Raw genomic sequence first — 15,871 nt, 5'->3', positions numbered from 1 at the left:
CAAAAGACACAAAGAAGGAAAAGAAGATCATCCTTACCATACTGAAGTTACATATTATAAAACCACAAACAGAGCAGAAACTGTGACAAACTGCAAACTATCTTTTAGCACGAAACTTAATGAATCGGAGAGTTGTTCAGGTATGAATGAATCTTGTGTTAATGGGAATATTTGTGCCAAGAATGCAAGAATAGACTATGGGACAGATTCCTTCCTGTAGATTCAGGAATGACATTTTAACTATTTGATAAAATTAGCATGAAAGACAAAGGTACTTTGAAATACAGACGAAACAAGCAGATGTCTAGCAGTGAGGTCTAGGAGGAAAGATGTTAAATCAGTACACTTCAGCGAGCTTGGCCATGTTCTCGCTTAGGCCTGCTCAGGAAATTACATCAGTCCACAGAGCAGAGGCTTGAGTGCAGAGATGACAGGCATTGTTTTCCCCTCATAGAGGTTAAAATGATGCATGGTTACCCCCTTCTCGCAGTTTTAGGAGAACTGATTGCATTAACTCTTAGAACAAGTGTTTGTCCATATACTATTATTTGAAATAATTCATGTTTATTGACCTGACCTACTTGTGCTAGCATCCCTCAACAGTGTCTGCTGTCTGGCCTGGCCAGACCTGATGGTGCTTAGTTATTGGCTGTCTCAATGCATCTGCTAAATGTAATACCATCTAAATGTTTACCTGTTTAAAAGCAGAACATAGGCTGGGAGGGAATCAGGTGCATACGATGGGCATAAGGCTATTGATTCTCTCATAAATCTCCTCCACTGAGCAGAACTAAAATAAATGGCAAAACACAATTTGATAGGTCAAACTGAAAGATTGGACTGAGTAGAAAAATCGTGTTCCACAAAAGAACTATCAGATAAAGGGGACAGTAAAAACCTTCAGCTACAGCAATGGGGAAAAAAAACCACAAACCAATTGTTTCTGCATTGTAACACTTCCTCTTAAGTAACAATTTGCCAATAACTTAGGCAAAACATTTTAGCAAGGTGATCTCTAAAACTTCCTCTTTAATTGTCATACACATAAACATAAGTCTATCCTTCCTAACCACAATTTTCTTATTGCATGAAATTCAAGAAGCAATAGCAGTGTTTAACGAACAAACTTGTACTTGCTGACCACGGTCAGCACTTTCTTGCAAAATACCTAGGGCCCAAGAAACATCCAAGCCCATGTTCAGTTGGAGATGTCAAAAGTGCCTGGGGACACTCCTCACGGTGCCACACACAATTTTAATATGAAAAACTGCAGGGTCTGCATGCAGGTGTGTGTGCACCTAACTGTTTTCACTCCATCTCTCCCTTGCCACCCTCTCCTGGACCCCTGACACACACATCCTGCAAAAACACACACTTACTTCCCAGAAAATTTTTATGCATCCATGGGCCAGTCTCTGATGGATCTACTTTAACAGAATCCAGAAAGTGGTGTATAAAGAAAAGGGAAAAGAACCTAAAAAGGTCCTATAAATTTGATAGCATGATTTTTCAAGGGTTTTGACAGTCTGCAGCACACTACTGCTACTAAGGATTCAGCCACTTGTTTCACAGTCTCACCCTCAATTATCTCAGCTTTCATCTGTCACTTTTAAGCTTCAGTGTCATTACAAGGCATGAGTCACACTTGAAAGCATCTTGTGTATTAGAATTAAGAGCACTTGCCCACGGAATGGCACATCCTGTTGGATTCTTAGAAGAAACAAGCAGAGCGAGGTAGTGATGGGAGCCTGCAAAGAGGCATTCTTTGCTGATGAGTCTGCAGCAGCAGCTGGAAGTTAGAACTTCCAAATAATGTCTTTACTCCATTCCAATGGAAGAGATGTGTGTGTAAGTGGGAGCCGTAAGGAAATACATTTAAATATAATAGGTTACAAAATAACAGGTTGTGTGTAGCTATGTGGGAGCTGCTGGGGGAGCCTAGCATAGATTCATCCCAATCTGTGCACTGTCAGTGTGGCTTATTTCTGTGTACTGGTCCCATGGTAGTTTTTGAAGTTCACTTATTAGTACATGTCACTTCTATGTCACTGTCAGTCTCCCTGCTGGAATAAGCCGTCTTATCTGGAATGAGCCAAGATGGCAAGAGAAGATCTGAGCACAGCTAACAGGGTAGCCTACTTCACACAGACAATCGGGGAGCTGACTATGCTGAGGTCAGCTACCTTCAAAGTCTGGCTCTTGGAGAACTTCAGGAACAATCAGAAACTTCAGGAAGGCTTCAGGCTGGCTTCCATTCAAAACGGCCCTGCTATTTGGGACATTGTGAATGGAAGAGGAAGACAGAAAATAAGAAGTATGACTCAGATAACATATAGGGCCCAGAAGAGATCTCTGTCAAATGCTTTTCCATATGGACTTGACCAATCTCCTTCAGGGGGTTCTAGTTCTGAAGAGTGTGACGTGAGTTAGTGCATCCGTGAGTCAGTTCTAGGGGCTCAAGTCTCTCCCTAGTGTGGTTCATAAATACCATATACCTGTAAAAAAACCACTTGACTTCCTATAGCAGGAGTGGGTTTTGCTGATGGAATTCCTTGCTTAATTATCAAACAAGGGAATGTGAGGGGAGACAGAACAGCCCAGACTTCTGAGTGTACTGAGGTGGTCCCCAGTGAGTCATGGCTATATGGCTGTAGCATAGTGGTTTAGGGGTATGTAAGGAAAAGCTGTGCTCAGAAAAAATAAAGGAGTAGATAGGCTTCTGAAACAAAGGCACAAATAATAATAGGTGACGTTTCATAGAATTCAAGTGTCACTGCGGATTCATACAGAGTTGGTGGGGAAAAGAACGACAATGCAAAGGACAGAAAGTAATACTGAGGGTTATTAGTCTATTACAAAAGATGTCCTTCACTGTTCCGTGCCAAATGCTTCCTCCTATATATTAATTTCTTTAACACATTTACTGGAGTGAGGAAAGAAACCTGGGTATCACTGGAAAAGGATGTCATGAGTTATACAACTAAACCAGTTTGCAAAAGATGATTCTGATATAGTTTATTCTGGGTAAATAAAACAAAATACTAAGATGGCTTAGTGCTTTAATTTTCTGAGGTCCAAAAGAATTTTCTCTTGCTATCTACCAGAGTTTCAAGCACCTGCCTGTGCAATCCTCACATTTACAGCCACCACACAAGCTCTGCACTTGGCTTACAGGAAGCTGTCTGGGTCACCCGCATTTTCTTTGACTAGTGTTAATATTTCTCATTAATTCAACCCTCATTCTCAACGTTCACCCATAATCTTTAATCCAAAGGTCCACTACATATCATTCATCTGTTTTACAAGCAAAGCACACAAAAGGCCTGCAAGGCAATTTAGCCAGAGCTGGGAATAAACACCAGAAGCCAATGCAACAGATGCAACTTGTTCTCCTTGTCATAATATCTTCCTGAATAAACGCACTGTAGCTATTTTTTTGAATGTGCTGTTTATAACTATGCAATCATAACAGCAAATACCAAAACCAATTATGCCATTAACCTATAGGACAATATCCAGCACACTGTTACCGTTACACAAAAAAAGGTGAAATGCATGACAAAATAAGCATCGGGAACTATTTGGTGAATAATCACTGACTTTTTTTTTCTTTCAACAGTAACTACTCTTTCTGTCAAAGAGAATTGTTTTGCTATGTACCCATGGATAGGCTGAAATCTTAAAGCAAATTTATTCTGAAAATTGTTAGTGTGTCACTTAAGAGAATTTAAAAGTATGGGTAGGAAAGCGTAGCTTAACATCTGAAACATCAAAGTTTGGACTTGACATTGTAAAATCAAATTCTAAGAAATTTTATATTTAAGAATTAAATTCCTATCGTTTTTAAATCAAAATTGGGCTTTGCATGTGATAAAACTATGGTCTCTCATAAGATTAAATATTATTAATGAACAGACATTTAAAGCAGTCTGAATTACACCCAGTTAAAAAATGTTTCTTCTAGTAACACCATTTTATAGTAAAAATTAATAAAATACTTCTGTATATGAAATGGGTTGAACAAGTTTAAATTCTAGAATTTCCAAACATGATCCAAACCTGAAAACAGAATAATTTGGGCTGCTGAATAATAAGCCCAACCAATTAAAACTGTGCATGTGGGGAGGCGTATAGCTGCTGTCAGTCCCGTATAATGGGTATCACTCAAAGGTGTTCTTAAGACTGTGCATTGAGTACATCAAATTTTACAGGTTGTTTCACAGAAGTATCAGAATTAATCTCTCTCTTTCTTAACAGAAAGTGGAGCCACCTGCAAAGCATAAACAAAAATCACTCTCCTTGCAATTAAGCGGAAGATTTTTGTCCACAAATCTGCATTGCCAGTTATATGTTCAGAGATATCCTATAAAAAAAAATAGTAGTGTACCAGCTGAAAACAATGATAACTATTTTATCACAAGCCACAAATGTACTTATCTATCATCTCTGTAGCGTGCCATGCAAATATGACATGGAGGGCTTACATGTTTAATGTTGTTAAACAATAATTATGTGATAAATGAAAATTTGGTCCTTTAAATTTGGCCTGATTAAATCTGGGGCAGAGGCAATAGCTTGCTTGTTGTTTTGCAAACTACTACAATGCTGGGGAAGGGGGGAGCAGCTCCAGGAAAACAAAGGATTCAGTGAATTAATTTAAAGAAAAAGTGACCATAAATATTGCTTGTGAAGTAGGCCAAATTAAAAACGATGTGATACAAGGAGTTATGCTATTCCTATAACTTTATAACAGAAAGAAAAGCAACTAAATGATGACATTCTTATACATTTAAATACATTAAGAAACTCTTAACAAGAAGCTAGACTGTTAGGGATAAATATTGTCAAGCTTCAGATATTAAGTTGCAAGGAAACCAGATCAGAATATGGGGACCGAGAGTGCAAAAAATGAATGAAAAATTAATCCTCAAGCCTTGTTGGTCAGATAAAGGCTGGGAAGCAAAGGCGGCTATGCAAGCTCCACCCTCACAGGAAATATTGCAAATAAGCAAATTTACACCTAGACTTTTAAAGAAGTGAAAGGCACCACCCACTCCTTGAGTGAACAGAAGTAGAGGAGGCCATTCAGAGGAAAGCTCCAGAAGCTGCTTATACAGGACGTATTGATCAGATATGGGCCAAGGTGAGCAAGGAGGAAGCTCCTTCTGTGGTGCTCTGTTATTTTCTTACATCCATACCTCATATTCAGTTTTTTGATGGACACTTAAAGATCACTCCTTCTCTAAGGAGTTTTGATCCAAGAAAAAAAAGGAAGAGAAATTTCTTCCATTAATAGTTAGGAGAAGGATTTTCACAGGGATCGCTTTTTTTCCACTTGTGCACATGGGGAAAGCAAGCTTATCAGAATGAGATTTGGGAGAACAGGTGTATTATCTGATGTAAAAATATTGTATTTTGCAAATAGGAAGGAGAGAAAAGTCTGCAGCTAACTGAAGTTGTCAGACAAGTGCAAATGAGAAACTGACAAATCTGACATAGAAAGAGCAAAGAAAAAACTTGAAGGAGGTAAAGGCTGAGGGAGGCTATAATAAGCAGAGAAGATAGAAACCTGAAGTTAAAGAAGAGAGGATAAAATGATTGAGGGGATTTTTTTTTGTGTGGTTTGTTTGTGCAGTGGAGTTTTTTTTTGCTTACATGCCAATATTTATACATATGCAAACTGACCAGTTTAATAATTATTATAAATGGTCCCATGTTGCTTTACCAACTTTGTCAGATAACTCCTGCCTTTCTAAAGACAACTCTCTCTGACCCCTCAGCTTGTTCTGAAATAAGTGTGCTTCATTGTTAAGTTTCTGAAGATTTTTTTTTAAAGTAGGTATGTTTCTGAAAAATCAAAATACGTGCTGCTTGCCTCAATACCGTAAAAAAATGTGTTCCCCCCATTTGAATTGTGACTATGCTGCTAAGGCTACTAATGTAGTTATTTCAAGGCTTGCCTAAACTTGATTAAATTAAGATCATGCTTTAAAAAAATCTTTACACTAATAAATCTGTTTGAAAATGGGATAATGATTTTTTACTCAGTAATGGCACAGAGTAGCTGTGTTCCACTACTACAGCCCATACTCTTACTCTTTCCTATTCTTCTTCTCTGGGGGGGAGGGAGGAAGGGGAATAATAAACATAGTTTTAAAAAGCACACAGTGCCCTTAGGAAAAAAATATATTTACTTCTGCACCTCATATAAACCATCAATCTATCTTCTACTAGAGAACCCTCCATAGACTCTGATAATGTCAGAGCCAAACCAATCTCAGATGCTTGTTCTTTGGCCTCTGACTGAAGCCATAGTTCACGTGCAAGAGCTCTCTGAAACATACTATTTCCCGTACCTTATTTTAGTAGTGCTCTCTCTCCAATTCTCCCACTACCAAATGAAAGCCCAGTGTCAATCAACATATTCTTGTTATGTTGTCCCAACAGACAGCAGCTGTCACTCATATCAGAGGTACCTGACACATAAATGGGGCCAGAGATCACATGTCATTGTTTAAAATGCAGAAGTGTTTCTCAGCTCAGTCAAGTTTCTTTATTTCTTATTCAGAGGCCGCAAGGCTGTGCCTCTGTTAGTATAACACCATGTCTTGGAATGGATAACACCTTGAAAGACTTAGCTGAGTTCAGCCAGATTCTTTATCCAAGTAACACACAAGTATTCAATTCTCTCAGGGTTCTCTCCTGTTAGATGTCTTTCTGATCATTCTTTAGTGACTGCTACACTACTCCTATATGTAATTATGCAGATAATCGCTAGCAGTCTATGCAAGATGGACTCCCCCCAAAAATGCTCATAAATAATTTCTATTTTTGATGCAAACCTCACAGGGTTACTAGTTACCTGTAGAAAGTAACATGTAATTCTTGAGTGTGTCTGTGCTCCTTCCTCCTTGGATGTATCCTCAAATTTTCTTGCTCTTCTCGCTTTTTCATAGCTGTAACGCAGCTAAGTACCAACTGGCACCTGAAAGAAAATGCAAGAGATCACCACACAAGTAAATTCTCTAGCAAAGAGTTGATTGTGAGGAGAGGGCAGACCTTCATTCTCACCTTCAATGGAACAGAACACCCTGAGCAAAACTTAACATTTATCGTAGAAACAGGTATGGCTCCCAGCTTCTTTCACAGAAAGAGTAATGCTGCCTCGTGATGTTCTTTTGGCCTGATATGCACTCTAACAAGATAATATCTTGGAGCCAGCATGCTGGTTCACATAGCCATGGAGCTGTCTGAGGTGTTTGTTGTACTACTCCCACCTCAGCTGGCAGTGATAGCTTCCTTCAGTTTCCAGCATATAGCACACATTCATCTGAGGGGAGGGTTATATCCATGCTGTTTGTGGATGACTAAACGTGTATTTCAACAGGCTAGGGAAAAAAAAAAATGTTGTTTATTTTCCTTAAAAGGTCCAAAACCCTCAAAGCTGGCTAAGACCCAGGCCACATTTGGTATCTCCAGCACAGTAACCAAGGAGAGCTGGAGTGCAGTTGTACAGTCTACCAGTTCCAGCTCTGTGACCATCTCCATTTCCAGCCCACCTAATGCTGTCATTGGACGTTACAAGCTGAGTGTTCAGAGTACATCAAGTGGCAGCTCCTCTCCTGCAAGCCTTGGCACCTTTGTTTTGCTCTTTAACCCTTGGTCTTCAGGTACGAACATGTTGAATTTACCCTGAAAGAACTAAGTTGCTTGTAGCTTCATTAATATTTGTAGCTCCTCCATTTGATCTATATTTCTTTAATACGGGGGCTGAATGTTCATCACATAATGTATCAGTGAGAAAAGGGTTTAACAGTTTCTTAGGACCTTCTGTTACATAAAATCAGCTCCGTATTGTGCACGCAGTAGAGAGCTCCTTGCCCTAAAAGATTAAGTTCTGCTTTTGCCAGAGCTTCCCTACTTCTGCACAAGTTTGGAAGAGCGTGTCTGGTCCCTGCAGAACCAAGAAAAGAATCACATCTACCAGCTGCCATCATCTCCCAGATCTGACAATGCCATTAGTTCTGTCTTCACTCGGAAACACCCCACCCCTTTCTCTAATTATTGTGATCTGTTTATAACACCAAGAACAGCAAAGGGTGAATAGCTGCAAGCACCCTTATTGATGGAGACTCCTGAGGTTTTATTTTTCCTGCTGTGGTTGTACATACCTGTGTTTTGGCTTCTCAGGTGATGATGTGTTCATGCCTAACAAGGCTGAGTGTGAGGAATACGTGCTAGAAGAGTTTGGCATCATTTTTGCAGGCAATAAAAATCATATCAACAGCTTTGGATGGAACTTTGGGCAGGTAAATGCAGCACTGAAACACCAGTGTTTTGTGCTCTGATTTTCACACAAACCAGGTGACCAGGGCTTGTTTGCTTTTTCCAGTTCATTGCATACACCTCTGAAGAGCAGGAGTCTGGTATTGCAATTAGAACTCATGCCAAGCTCTGTTATACCTATTAATAAGAGGATTTGTAATTGACTAGTCAGCGATAATGACCTAGGACTCAGAGGTGCAGACAGCAGAAACCTTAGAGTCTGCTGGGTAGTACTGTAGCAATGCTGTAGCTTTTGAAAAGCTCATTGAGTTCTAATCTTCATAGTTTGTTGAGGCTGCATTTTTATATGATAACTCCTGGCTGAGATGCAGCACCTCATTAGGTGACTAAAAAAAAACATTAAACACTTACATGTCTCTACTTATCCTGATTTTTAGTAGAGTAATCTGTGTTTACAAAACACTAACTTACTTCTATAACATAGTTTCAAGGAGATATTCTCAATATTTGCCTTTCCATGATGGATCGAAGCTTAAACTATCGTCAGGATCCTGTCACAGATGTATCGCACAGAAATGACCCCAAGTATCTGGGCCGTGTTCTCAGTGCAATGGTAAGTAACATGCTCAAGAAGTTCAAACTACTAATTGATCTTTTAAAGGAGTTAGTGAAAGACACTTCCCAGAAAATTTTAGGCCACTCTATGCACCAGAAATGCGGGCCAAAGAAACACTTAGGTGGCCATCTGATCTCAGCCTGCTAAATTTATCTCATCTGTGGTATTTCTGGTACTTATCACTATAAGAGCCAAACAGAATGTTTAAGACATGGGGTGGTATGTTGAGGGGCAAGTCCTTTGGAGGTCTTTAGTCCAACCTCCCATTTGAAGTGGAATTACAGTTGTACTAGATCAGCTCAGCCATGGATTTGTCAGGCTGCCTTGAAAATCTCCAAGGATGGAGCTTTCATGGCTTCTCTGGGTGACCAGTCCAGAGCTGCACTACCCTCTTAGCGAGGAATTTTTCTTCTGCGTCAAATAAGATTTTCCCAAGCTACAGCTTTCTGCTGTTGTCTCTTGTTACATAACATGCCAGAACAGAAAAAAGTTGGACTCTGACAACTTAGCGTGTTCCATTCAAGTAGTTGTAAGCTGCTATTACATTCCTCTTATCCCCTTCTTAACCGGACTGAACTAGCCCAGTGCTCTCAGCTTCTCCTTGTAGACTGTGTGCTCCAGGGCCCCTGACTCTTTGTAGCCATCCCTCCTGGGCAGTCTTCAGTGTCTCAACTTCCCCTTGAACTGAGGGACCCGAAACTGGAAACTGGATTCCTGGCACAGCCTCGCTAGGGATAATGAAAGGGGGTTAACAGCTTCCCTCAATCTCCTGGTCACTTTTCCCAGTGTAGCCCAGTGTGGCGTTTCTCTTTATGATGAAAGAGCACTGTTGGCTCAGATTCAATCTGGCATTTGTGGTAACTCCCAGGCCCCTTTCAGACAGCTGCTTCCCAGCCTGTACCAATGCATGGGGCTATTCTATCCCAAGTTCTGAGATCTGCACCTCTTCTTCCTGAATTTCATGAGGTCTCTATCGACACAGCACCAAGATTTTCAAGGTGATGCCTGTGCCCAATTTGTTGTGTCAACCACTTCCTCTAAATTATTGTAAATTTGCTGAGGGCTCACTATATCATGATCCAGGCACATTCTGAAAACTTAGCTGCATGATATGTTTTGATGATGCCATTCAGTCACACAGTGGTAAAGTTGCCACCTCGTGTCAGGAAGTTTCATTGAAAACTGGGGTTTGCCTTCTTGCCTGGTGCTGCTGTACTTGGGTGGGAGAAACAGTGATTAAATGCTCTCCATTTCCTAAGAGGACTCATATTTCATTTCCCTAAAAAGATGAGGCTTCTTCCTGAAGGCCAGCTGCATGAAGCCATGAATTTTGTCCACTAAAATGTCACTCAGGGCTGTTCTTCTGCCCGCTCCCCTACCACTACTATATCTGTTATAAACTCTTAATTTTTCTCATCATGAATTTAGTGAATATTTTTACAGGTCAATGCCAATGATGACCAAGGGGTGCTGCTAGGAAACTGGAGTGGAAATTATGACGGTGGGAAAAGTCCAAGCAGCTGGACTGGAAGTGGTGAAATCCTGCACAACTGGAAGAAATCAGGATTCAAACCTGTTAGATATGGACAATGTTGGGTTTTTGCAGCAGTATTGACTACAGGTATGTTTTATGTCATGCACATAACTGACACTGCACAGATTCTGTTAAAAGAAGCACTAATAATAACACTTCCTCCATGAAAGTCTTTCGGGGCATTAGTGTGTTGTATGAAACTTCATATTCCAGAAATACTGCTTTCTGACTATGGTTTTCTATTTGCTTTTTAGTGCTTAGATGTCTGGGGATTCCCACTCGTACAATTACAAACTTCAGCTCTGCCCACGATGCAGATGGAAATCTGCGTGTGGATGAGTTTTACGATGCAGATGGAAATCATTTGGACAGGGCAGCTGACAGCATATGGTAAGGCTCTATGATCTTTAACAGTAGAACCTATCAATGCCTATGGAGTCTTCAGGTGCAGAGAATAGATGACAAATGTTTTGTTACCTTCTTAAAATTTGCCTTTAAAACAACTATACACACAGAGGATCAATAAAAAAGTACTACAAACTTGGTGTTTTCATTCTTTCTCAGTTAACCAGAGAATTGTGCCATGAGTTACACAGATAATCGAAGCTAGGGCAGGCAAAATTACAGTTACGATGCCACAGATTACTGAAAATCATGACATTACACTGGAAATATCAAACAGTGGGACTTAATTTGGAACCATCCCTCAAAAAAAGCTCAACAGAACCAGCTTCCCTGCCTTTTGTTTTTTGCAGTAATCACTTGCAGTGAAAATAATTTAATTATTGCCACTATTAAGCATCAAATGCAACTCAAGCAAGCTTGCATCCAGCAAAGAACAGGTGCAGTCCCTCACTTTTTGCCTTGTTTACTCCCCTGATTGTTCTGGACCCATTCTAAATCTAACTAGCATTGTGCTTTAAAGAAAACAGCAAAAACTAAGGAAGTGCACGTGCTCAGAACTTTTGGAGAAAAACAGGGTCAAGACATTTTGTATAATTTTTCAAATTTGCTTTCTGCCCTTGAACATTCACATCTGTTGCACAATGCAATTTTCAGCTCCCATCTAGTTAATATATATTCAGGATCAGAGTGGAAGTGCTCAGACTCAGATAAGATTCTATATAAATGGAGACATTAAATACATTTAACTAAGATGGCTGATTAACAGACACGAACAGGAATTTAGAAACACATACTAGTAGCTTGCTTTGTTCGCTCTTGCATATAGGAATTTCCATGTCTGGAATGAAAGCTGGTTTTCCCGCAGTGACTTGGGCCCCTCATACAGTGGATGGCAAGTTCTGGATGCAACTCCTCAAGAAGAAAGTGGAGGTATGCAGATTTTATTTCAGGAATAACATCAAAAAATTATAAAGTCAGTCACTTTCAGAGAGAAGAAAGAAAAGAAAAAAAAGCGCACCATTGTAAAAGTAATTTCTCATCCTGCTCAGAGATAGAGTGGTAGAAGAGAATACTTCATAGCAATAGAAATGCCTCAGATCGTCTGTGGATGCCAAGAAACAAACTAGACTTCTAGGAGCAGTCTTTCACAGCAATTCCTATGATTTCCAATGCAGGTATCCAGAGCTATTGAAAATCAAGAGATAATATAGAATAAATCAATTGTACCTTCAGAATAAACACAAGATACATTGAAGGTTGGCGTGATGTGAGGGTCTATGCAGATGAAAGCACTTGAACAGGACAACAGCACTGGGCAGTTCAGGAATCATCGATAAATATCTGTCTAGTAATTGCTTACCGTTAAAGAGTTGATTAGGTCTAACTAATTTTTTCTTGATACCATAGGAATTTATCAGTGTGGTCCTGCCTCACGGAATGCCATCAAAGAAGGAGATGTAGATCTGGACTACGACTGTCCATTCGTATTTGCAGAAGTGAATGCAGACTGCATGTACTGGAATTATGACTCCACGACTGGAAAGAAAACATTAATATTCTCTAAGTCTACCATAATTGGTCAATCCATCAGCACAAAGGCAGTTGGTAGAGATGATCGTGTAGATGTCACCAATGACTACAAATATGAAGAAGGTAAACAAACACACTGGTGGTTCCAGTTACATAGCTGCTTTGTTCCCAAACACATATAAACTTTAGGCCAGGAGTCTCTTAGTGGGCATTCTATTCAGTTCTAACAGAAAAGGGAAGAGAAAGGTAAAGAGTAAAAAATACTGCCTTGCCCCTTCTGACATGGAGCTGCTTTGTGGGACCTCAGTAAGTCAAATCCAAATATCTCAGAGTAAAACGTTCACTGTTCTGCCTGCTATTGGTAATGTACACTGGCTGCCTCTGCTTTGTGAGAGTTAGTCTATGGCCCAGTTTTTTGACAGCAGGGTGAAAGGCCTGTTACAGAAAACTAAGCTAAAGCAGCAGTTAGGCCCAGGAAGAGCCACTCTTTCAAATGTCAAACAGCACGTAAACTTGTCAGACCTTTGGGTGTGATAGTGCAGAAAAGAAATCTGAATCATTAACTGAATTTCCAAGTGTAAAGAACGAACACTGCTATCGGAAATACCTATCAGAAAAGTGAAAAGCATGATAAAAGAGAGCCCAAATAACTAGCTTCCATTGTGTACTGGCTCTGGCTGGGATGGAGTTAACTTTCTCCATAGCTGCCTCACTAAAAGCGTTGGTAACACCCTAGTGCTTTGGTTATTGCTGAACAGTACTTGCAGAGCACCAAGGCTCGCTCTCTCCCTCCCTCCCTGGCACAGCAGGTAGCTGTGGGTGGGCAAGAGGCTGGGAGGGGACCAGCCAGGACAGCTGACCCCAACCGACCAAAGCTATATTCCACGCTATATGACTTAGCGCTCGGCGATAATAGAAAAGGGAAAGACAGAGAAAACGGGGTGGTGGGGGCATTCGTGGTTATGGCATTTGCATTCCCAAGTGACCATTACGTGTGTTGAGGCTTTCCAGGAAGCAGCTGGCCATCTGCCTGCCAGCGTGGCATAGTGAACACATTCCTCTTTGTGCTTTGCTCATGCACAGTTTTTGCTTTCCCTGTTAAACTGTCATTATCTCAATCCACAAGTCTTTTCACCTTCCTTCTTCCTTCTCCCCATCCTGCAGGAACAGGGAGCGAGTGAGAAGCTAGGCAGATGCTGGGCTGCTAGCCGGAGTCAGCCCACCACACAGTGCCATCAGCCTCCCCTTGTATTATGGGCCTTTTCTGTATTAGCAAATAAAAATTTACATTTCTAAATAATACAACCATAAAAAAGGATAGAAACAGGAAGAGTGAGAAACTTTGAACTTAAGATATGTGCACAGAAAAAGGCTGTTGGAGGGGCTGTGACAATACTGACTGCAGATACAGAAAATTAGGTGTAGCTGTGAAAAACAGGCTCTGTTCATCTGTAAGCACAGACACTATGTTCTGCAGCAGTCACATAAAATAAGATATGCATGTTAACTGTCAAGGATAATTTTCATGGTTCTTTCTGGACAGGCTCTACAAAAGAAAGAGAGATTTTTAAAAAAGCCCGTAAGAAGCTGGGACTTGAGGATAAATTTGATCCTACAGCACCGACATCACAGGAAATTGATCAAAAGCCTGACATCTCAGGGAAGTTCAAGGTGGATGGCCCTTTAGAGGTTGGCAAAAATCTCAGTCTAATTCTGGTTCTTGCAAACTTACAGTCTGATGCTAAGACTGTTCATGTCAATATGACTGCTTGGAGCACTGTGTACACTAGAAGACCAGTTCATGAGATCTGGAAGGACTCCATATCTGTCACTCTGCCTCCTAAGGAAGGTAATCTTTCAAATAACTTTTAAACATAATTGTGTTATCAGTAAATGGGCATTAGAAGCTGTGATGTCAGCTTGGGGGGAAAAAACTCCAACAAACTGCAATCTTAAATTTCTATGCAGAAAAGGCTGAAAAAAACCCTACATTGCACTTATAAACATATCTAAAAGGCCTGTTTCACACTATCATTTCCTTAAGTACTATTCACATTTTGGAAAATGATTCTCAGGAGTGAAAAGCTGGTGAGGAAACAGGAAGTTTCATTTATCAAAATTTGCATAGAAAAATACAAGGACAACAAAACCGTAGACATCAACTCCAACTAAATAAGTTCCGGTCAATTATGAGGGCCTTTACTGAAAGGGAACAGGACATGGCTAACAGCAGAAACAAGAAACCTGATTCATTAGCACATTAGAATGGAATTAAAGTGTGAGGAATAGAAATAGCTGAAATAAGCTCCACAGAAAAGAAAGTTTGTGTCAAAGAACTGTTGAGGAGTAAAGGTCCTCAGATTTTCTTAATTTTTTTTTTCAGATGGATTTCAGAATTTTTTCCTCTAAAGTATTAGGAATTGAGACTTTTGGTGAAGACCAAGTTTATATGCCTAATGGCATTACAGTCACTAGTGGCTGCATTTACAGTCAGGAGGGAGGCTGACAACAGGGATCTGATGGCAGGGACCATTTAAAGAGATTTTTGCCTTCTTCTGGAGGATTGCTCTGTTTGCTAGGATTTGTAGTTACATCTGTTGCTACTGGAGGAATCTAGGAAATTCACATTTCCCCCATTCGCTTGCTTACTTTTGTGGGACTTTGCATTGGTGACTTGTCATCTTTTCTTGTGTTTTGCATCTGCTGTGTACTGCTGTAAAGTACTTTGTGGCTCACAGCATTTGCATGCAGCATAGCTACTCTACAGTTCTTCTGTATGAATGGCCAAAAATCTGAAATTGCCTGGCTTCAGAGACAGAGGAGATGTCTTCCCATCTGGTATTCCTTGATTTGAATCACAGCATAAAAACTACTGTAAAAACACGTGATAATAAAAAGCAGATACGGCTAGGAAAGATAAAAGAAACATAAAGACATCATTTAGCATGTCTCTGTATCAGCAAACAGGACTGATGAGGCCTATCAGAGCATGTCCCATAACAAATGTAGTGGCACTGGCACTAAACTCCTTAAACTCCAGCTGTGTTATCTTTCAGAGCAATTGGAAGAAAGACAAGACAGGCAATATAGCGGTAGGGAATGGAGGAGGGATAGCACTGAAGAAATCGCTCTATAGCAGACTGACAGATTTGCATGAATTGAGTTTGGCAGTGATGGCTGAAGGCCTTCCTAGTCCCAGACACAGCATAAAAGGAAAATAATAATATTGGGTATGAAACTCTGTGGGCTTATGTGTATCAATTCCTCTTTTTTTTTTTTTTCTTCCAGAGAAACAATTTCCCATTAAGATACCATATACTGAATATCAACAGCAGTTAACTACAGACAACACGATCCAGGTAACAGCTTTATGTCATGTAGAAGGTGGGATTCAAGTGCTGGTGCAAAGAGACATCACCCTGGACAATCCTAGCATTGACATACAGGTAAATTGCTGTCCCTTTGCTCTAATTGCAGTGGCAGAGAAAGGGGAAAGTAAG

The 15,871-nt window shown here is 40.3% G+C and overlaps 1 protein-coding gene and 1 long non-coding RNA gene across 4 annotated transcripts in view; one reads left to right on the top strand and one right to left on the bottom strand.

Annotated features, from left to right (window-relative positions):
- LOC308070354 overlaps window positions 1-15,871 on the bottom strand; it is an 87,011-nt gene that overhangs the window by 13,564 nt on the left and 57,576 nt on the right. The window contains exons 4-5 of one of the 2 annotated variants that reach the window (XR_013930709.1): window positions 7,072-7,388; window positions 6,863-6,985 (exon numbers count right to left, since the gene is read on the bottom strand). This is a non-coding gene — a long non-coding RNA (uncharacterized lncRNA). The remainder of the gene's footprint in view (window positions 1-6,862; window positions 6,986-7,071; window positions 7,389-15,871) is intronic. The other variant, XR_013930708.1, reaches the window with a different exon arrangement.
- LOC308070349 (protein-glutamine gamma-glutamyltransferase E-like) overlaps window positions 1-15,871 on the top strand; it is a 28,127-nt gene that overhangs the window by 9,719 nt on the left and 2,537 nt on the right. Inside the window, exons 1-11 of one of the 2 annotated variants that reach the window (XM_080404106.1) lie at window positions 4,327-5,143; window positions 6,957-7,124; window positions 7,428-7,670; window positions 8,191-8,309; window positions 8,771-8,899; window positions 10,346-10,523; window positions 10,691-10,826; window positions 11,668-11,771; window positions 12,249-12,494; window positions 13,915-14,220; window positions 15,660-15,817. In XM_080404106.1, coding sequence (XP_080260232.1) covers window positions 5,134-5,143; window positions 6,957-7,124; window positions 7,428-7,670; window positions 8,191-8,309; window positions 8,771-8,899; window positions 10,346-10,523; window positions 10,691-10,826; window positions 11,668-11,771; window positions 12,249-12,494; window positions 13,915-14,220; window positions 15,660-15,817 — 1,797 coding nt within the window. In that variant the 5' untranslated portion in view covers window positions 4,327-5,133. Of the gene's footprint in view, window positions 1-4,326; window positions 5,144-6,956; window positions 7,125-7,427; window positions 7,671-8,190; window positions 8,310-8,770; window positions 8,900-10,345; window positions 10,524-10,690; window positions 10,827-11,667; window positions 11,772-12,248; window positions 12,495-13,914; window positions 14,221-15,659; window positions 15,818-15,871 lie in introns of those variants that run through there. The other variant, XM_080404107.1, reaches the window with a different exon arrangement.

This window comes from Falco punctatus (genome assembly GCF_963210335.1).
Source record: "Falco punctatus genome assembly, chromosome: 10".
Classification (NCBI taxonomy): domain Eukaryota; kingdom Metazoa; phylum Chordata; class Aves; order Falconiformes; family Falconidae; genus Falco; species Falco punctatus.
Note: the sequence above shows the minus strand (reverse complement) of the source record. Positions and strands in the feature narration are given on the sequence as shown.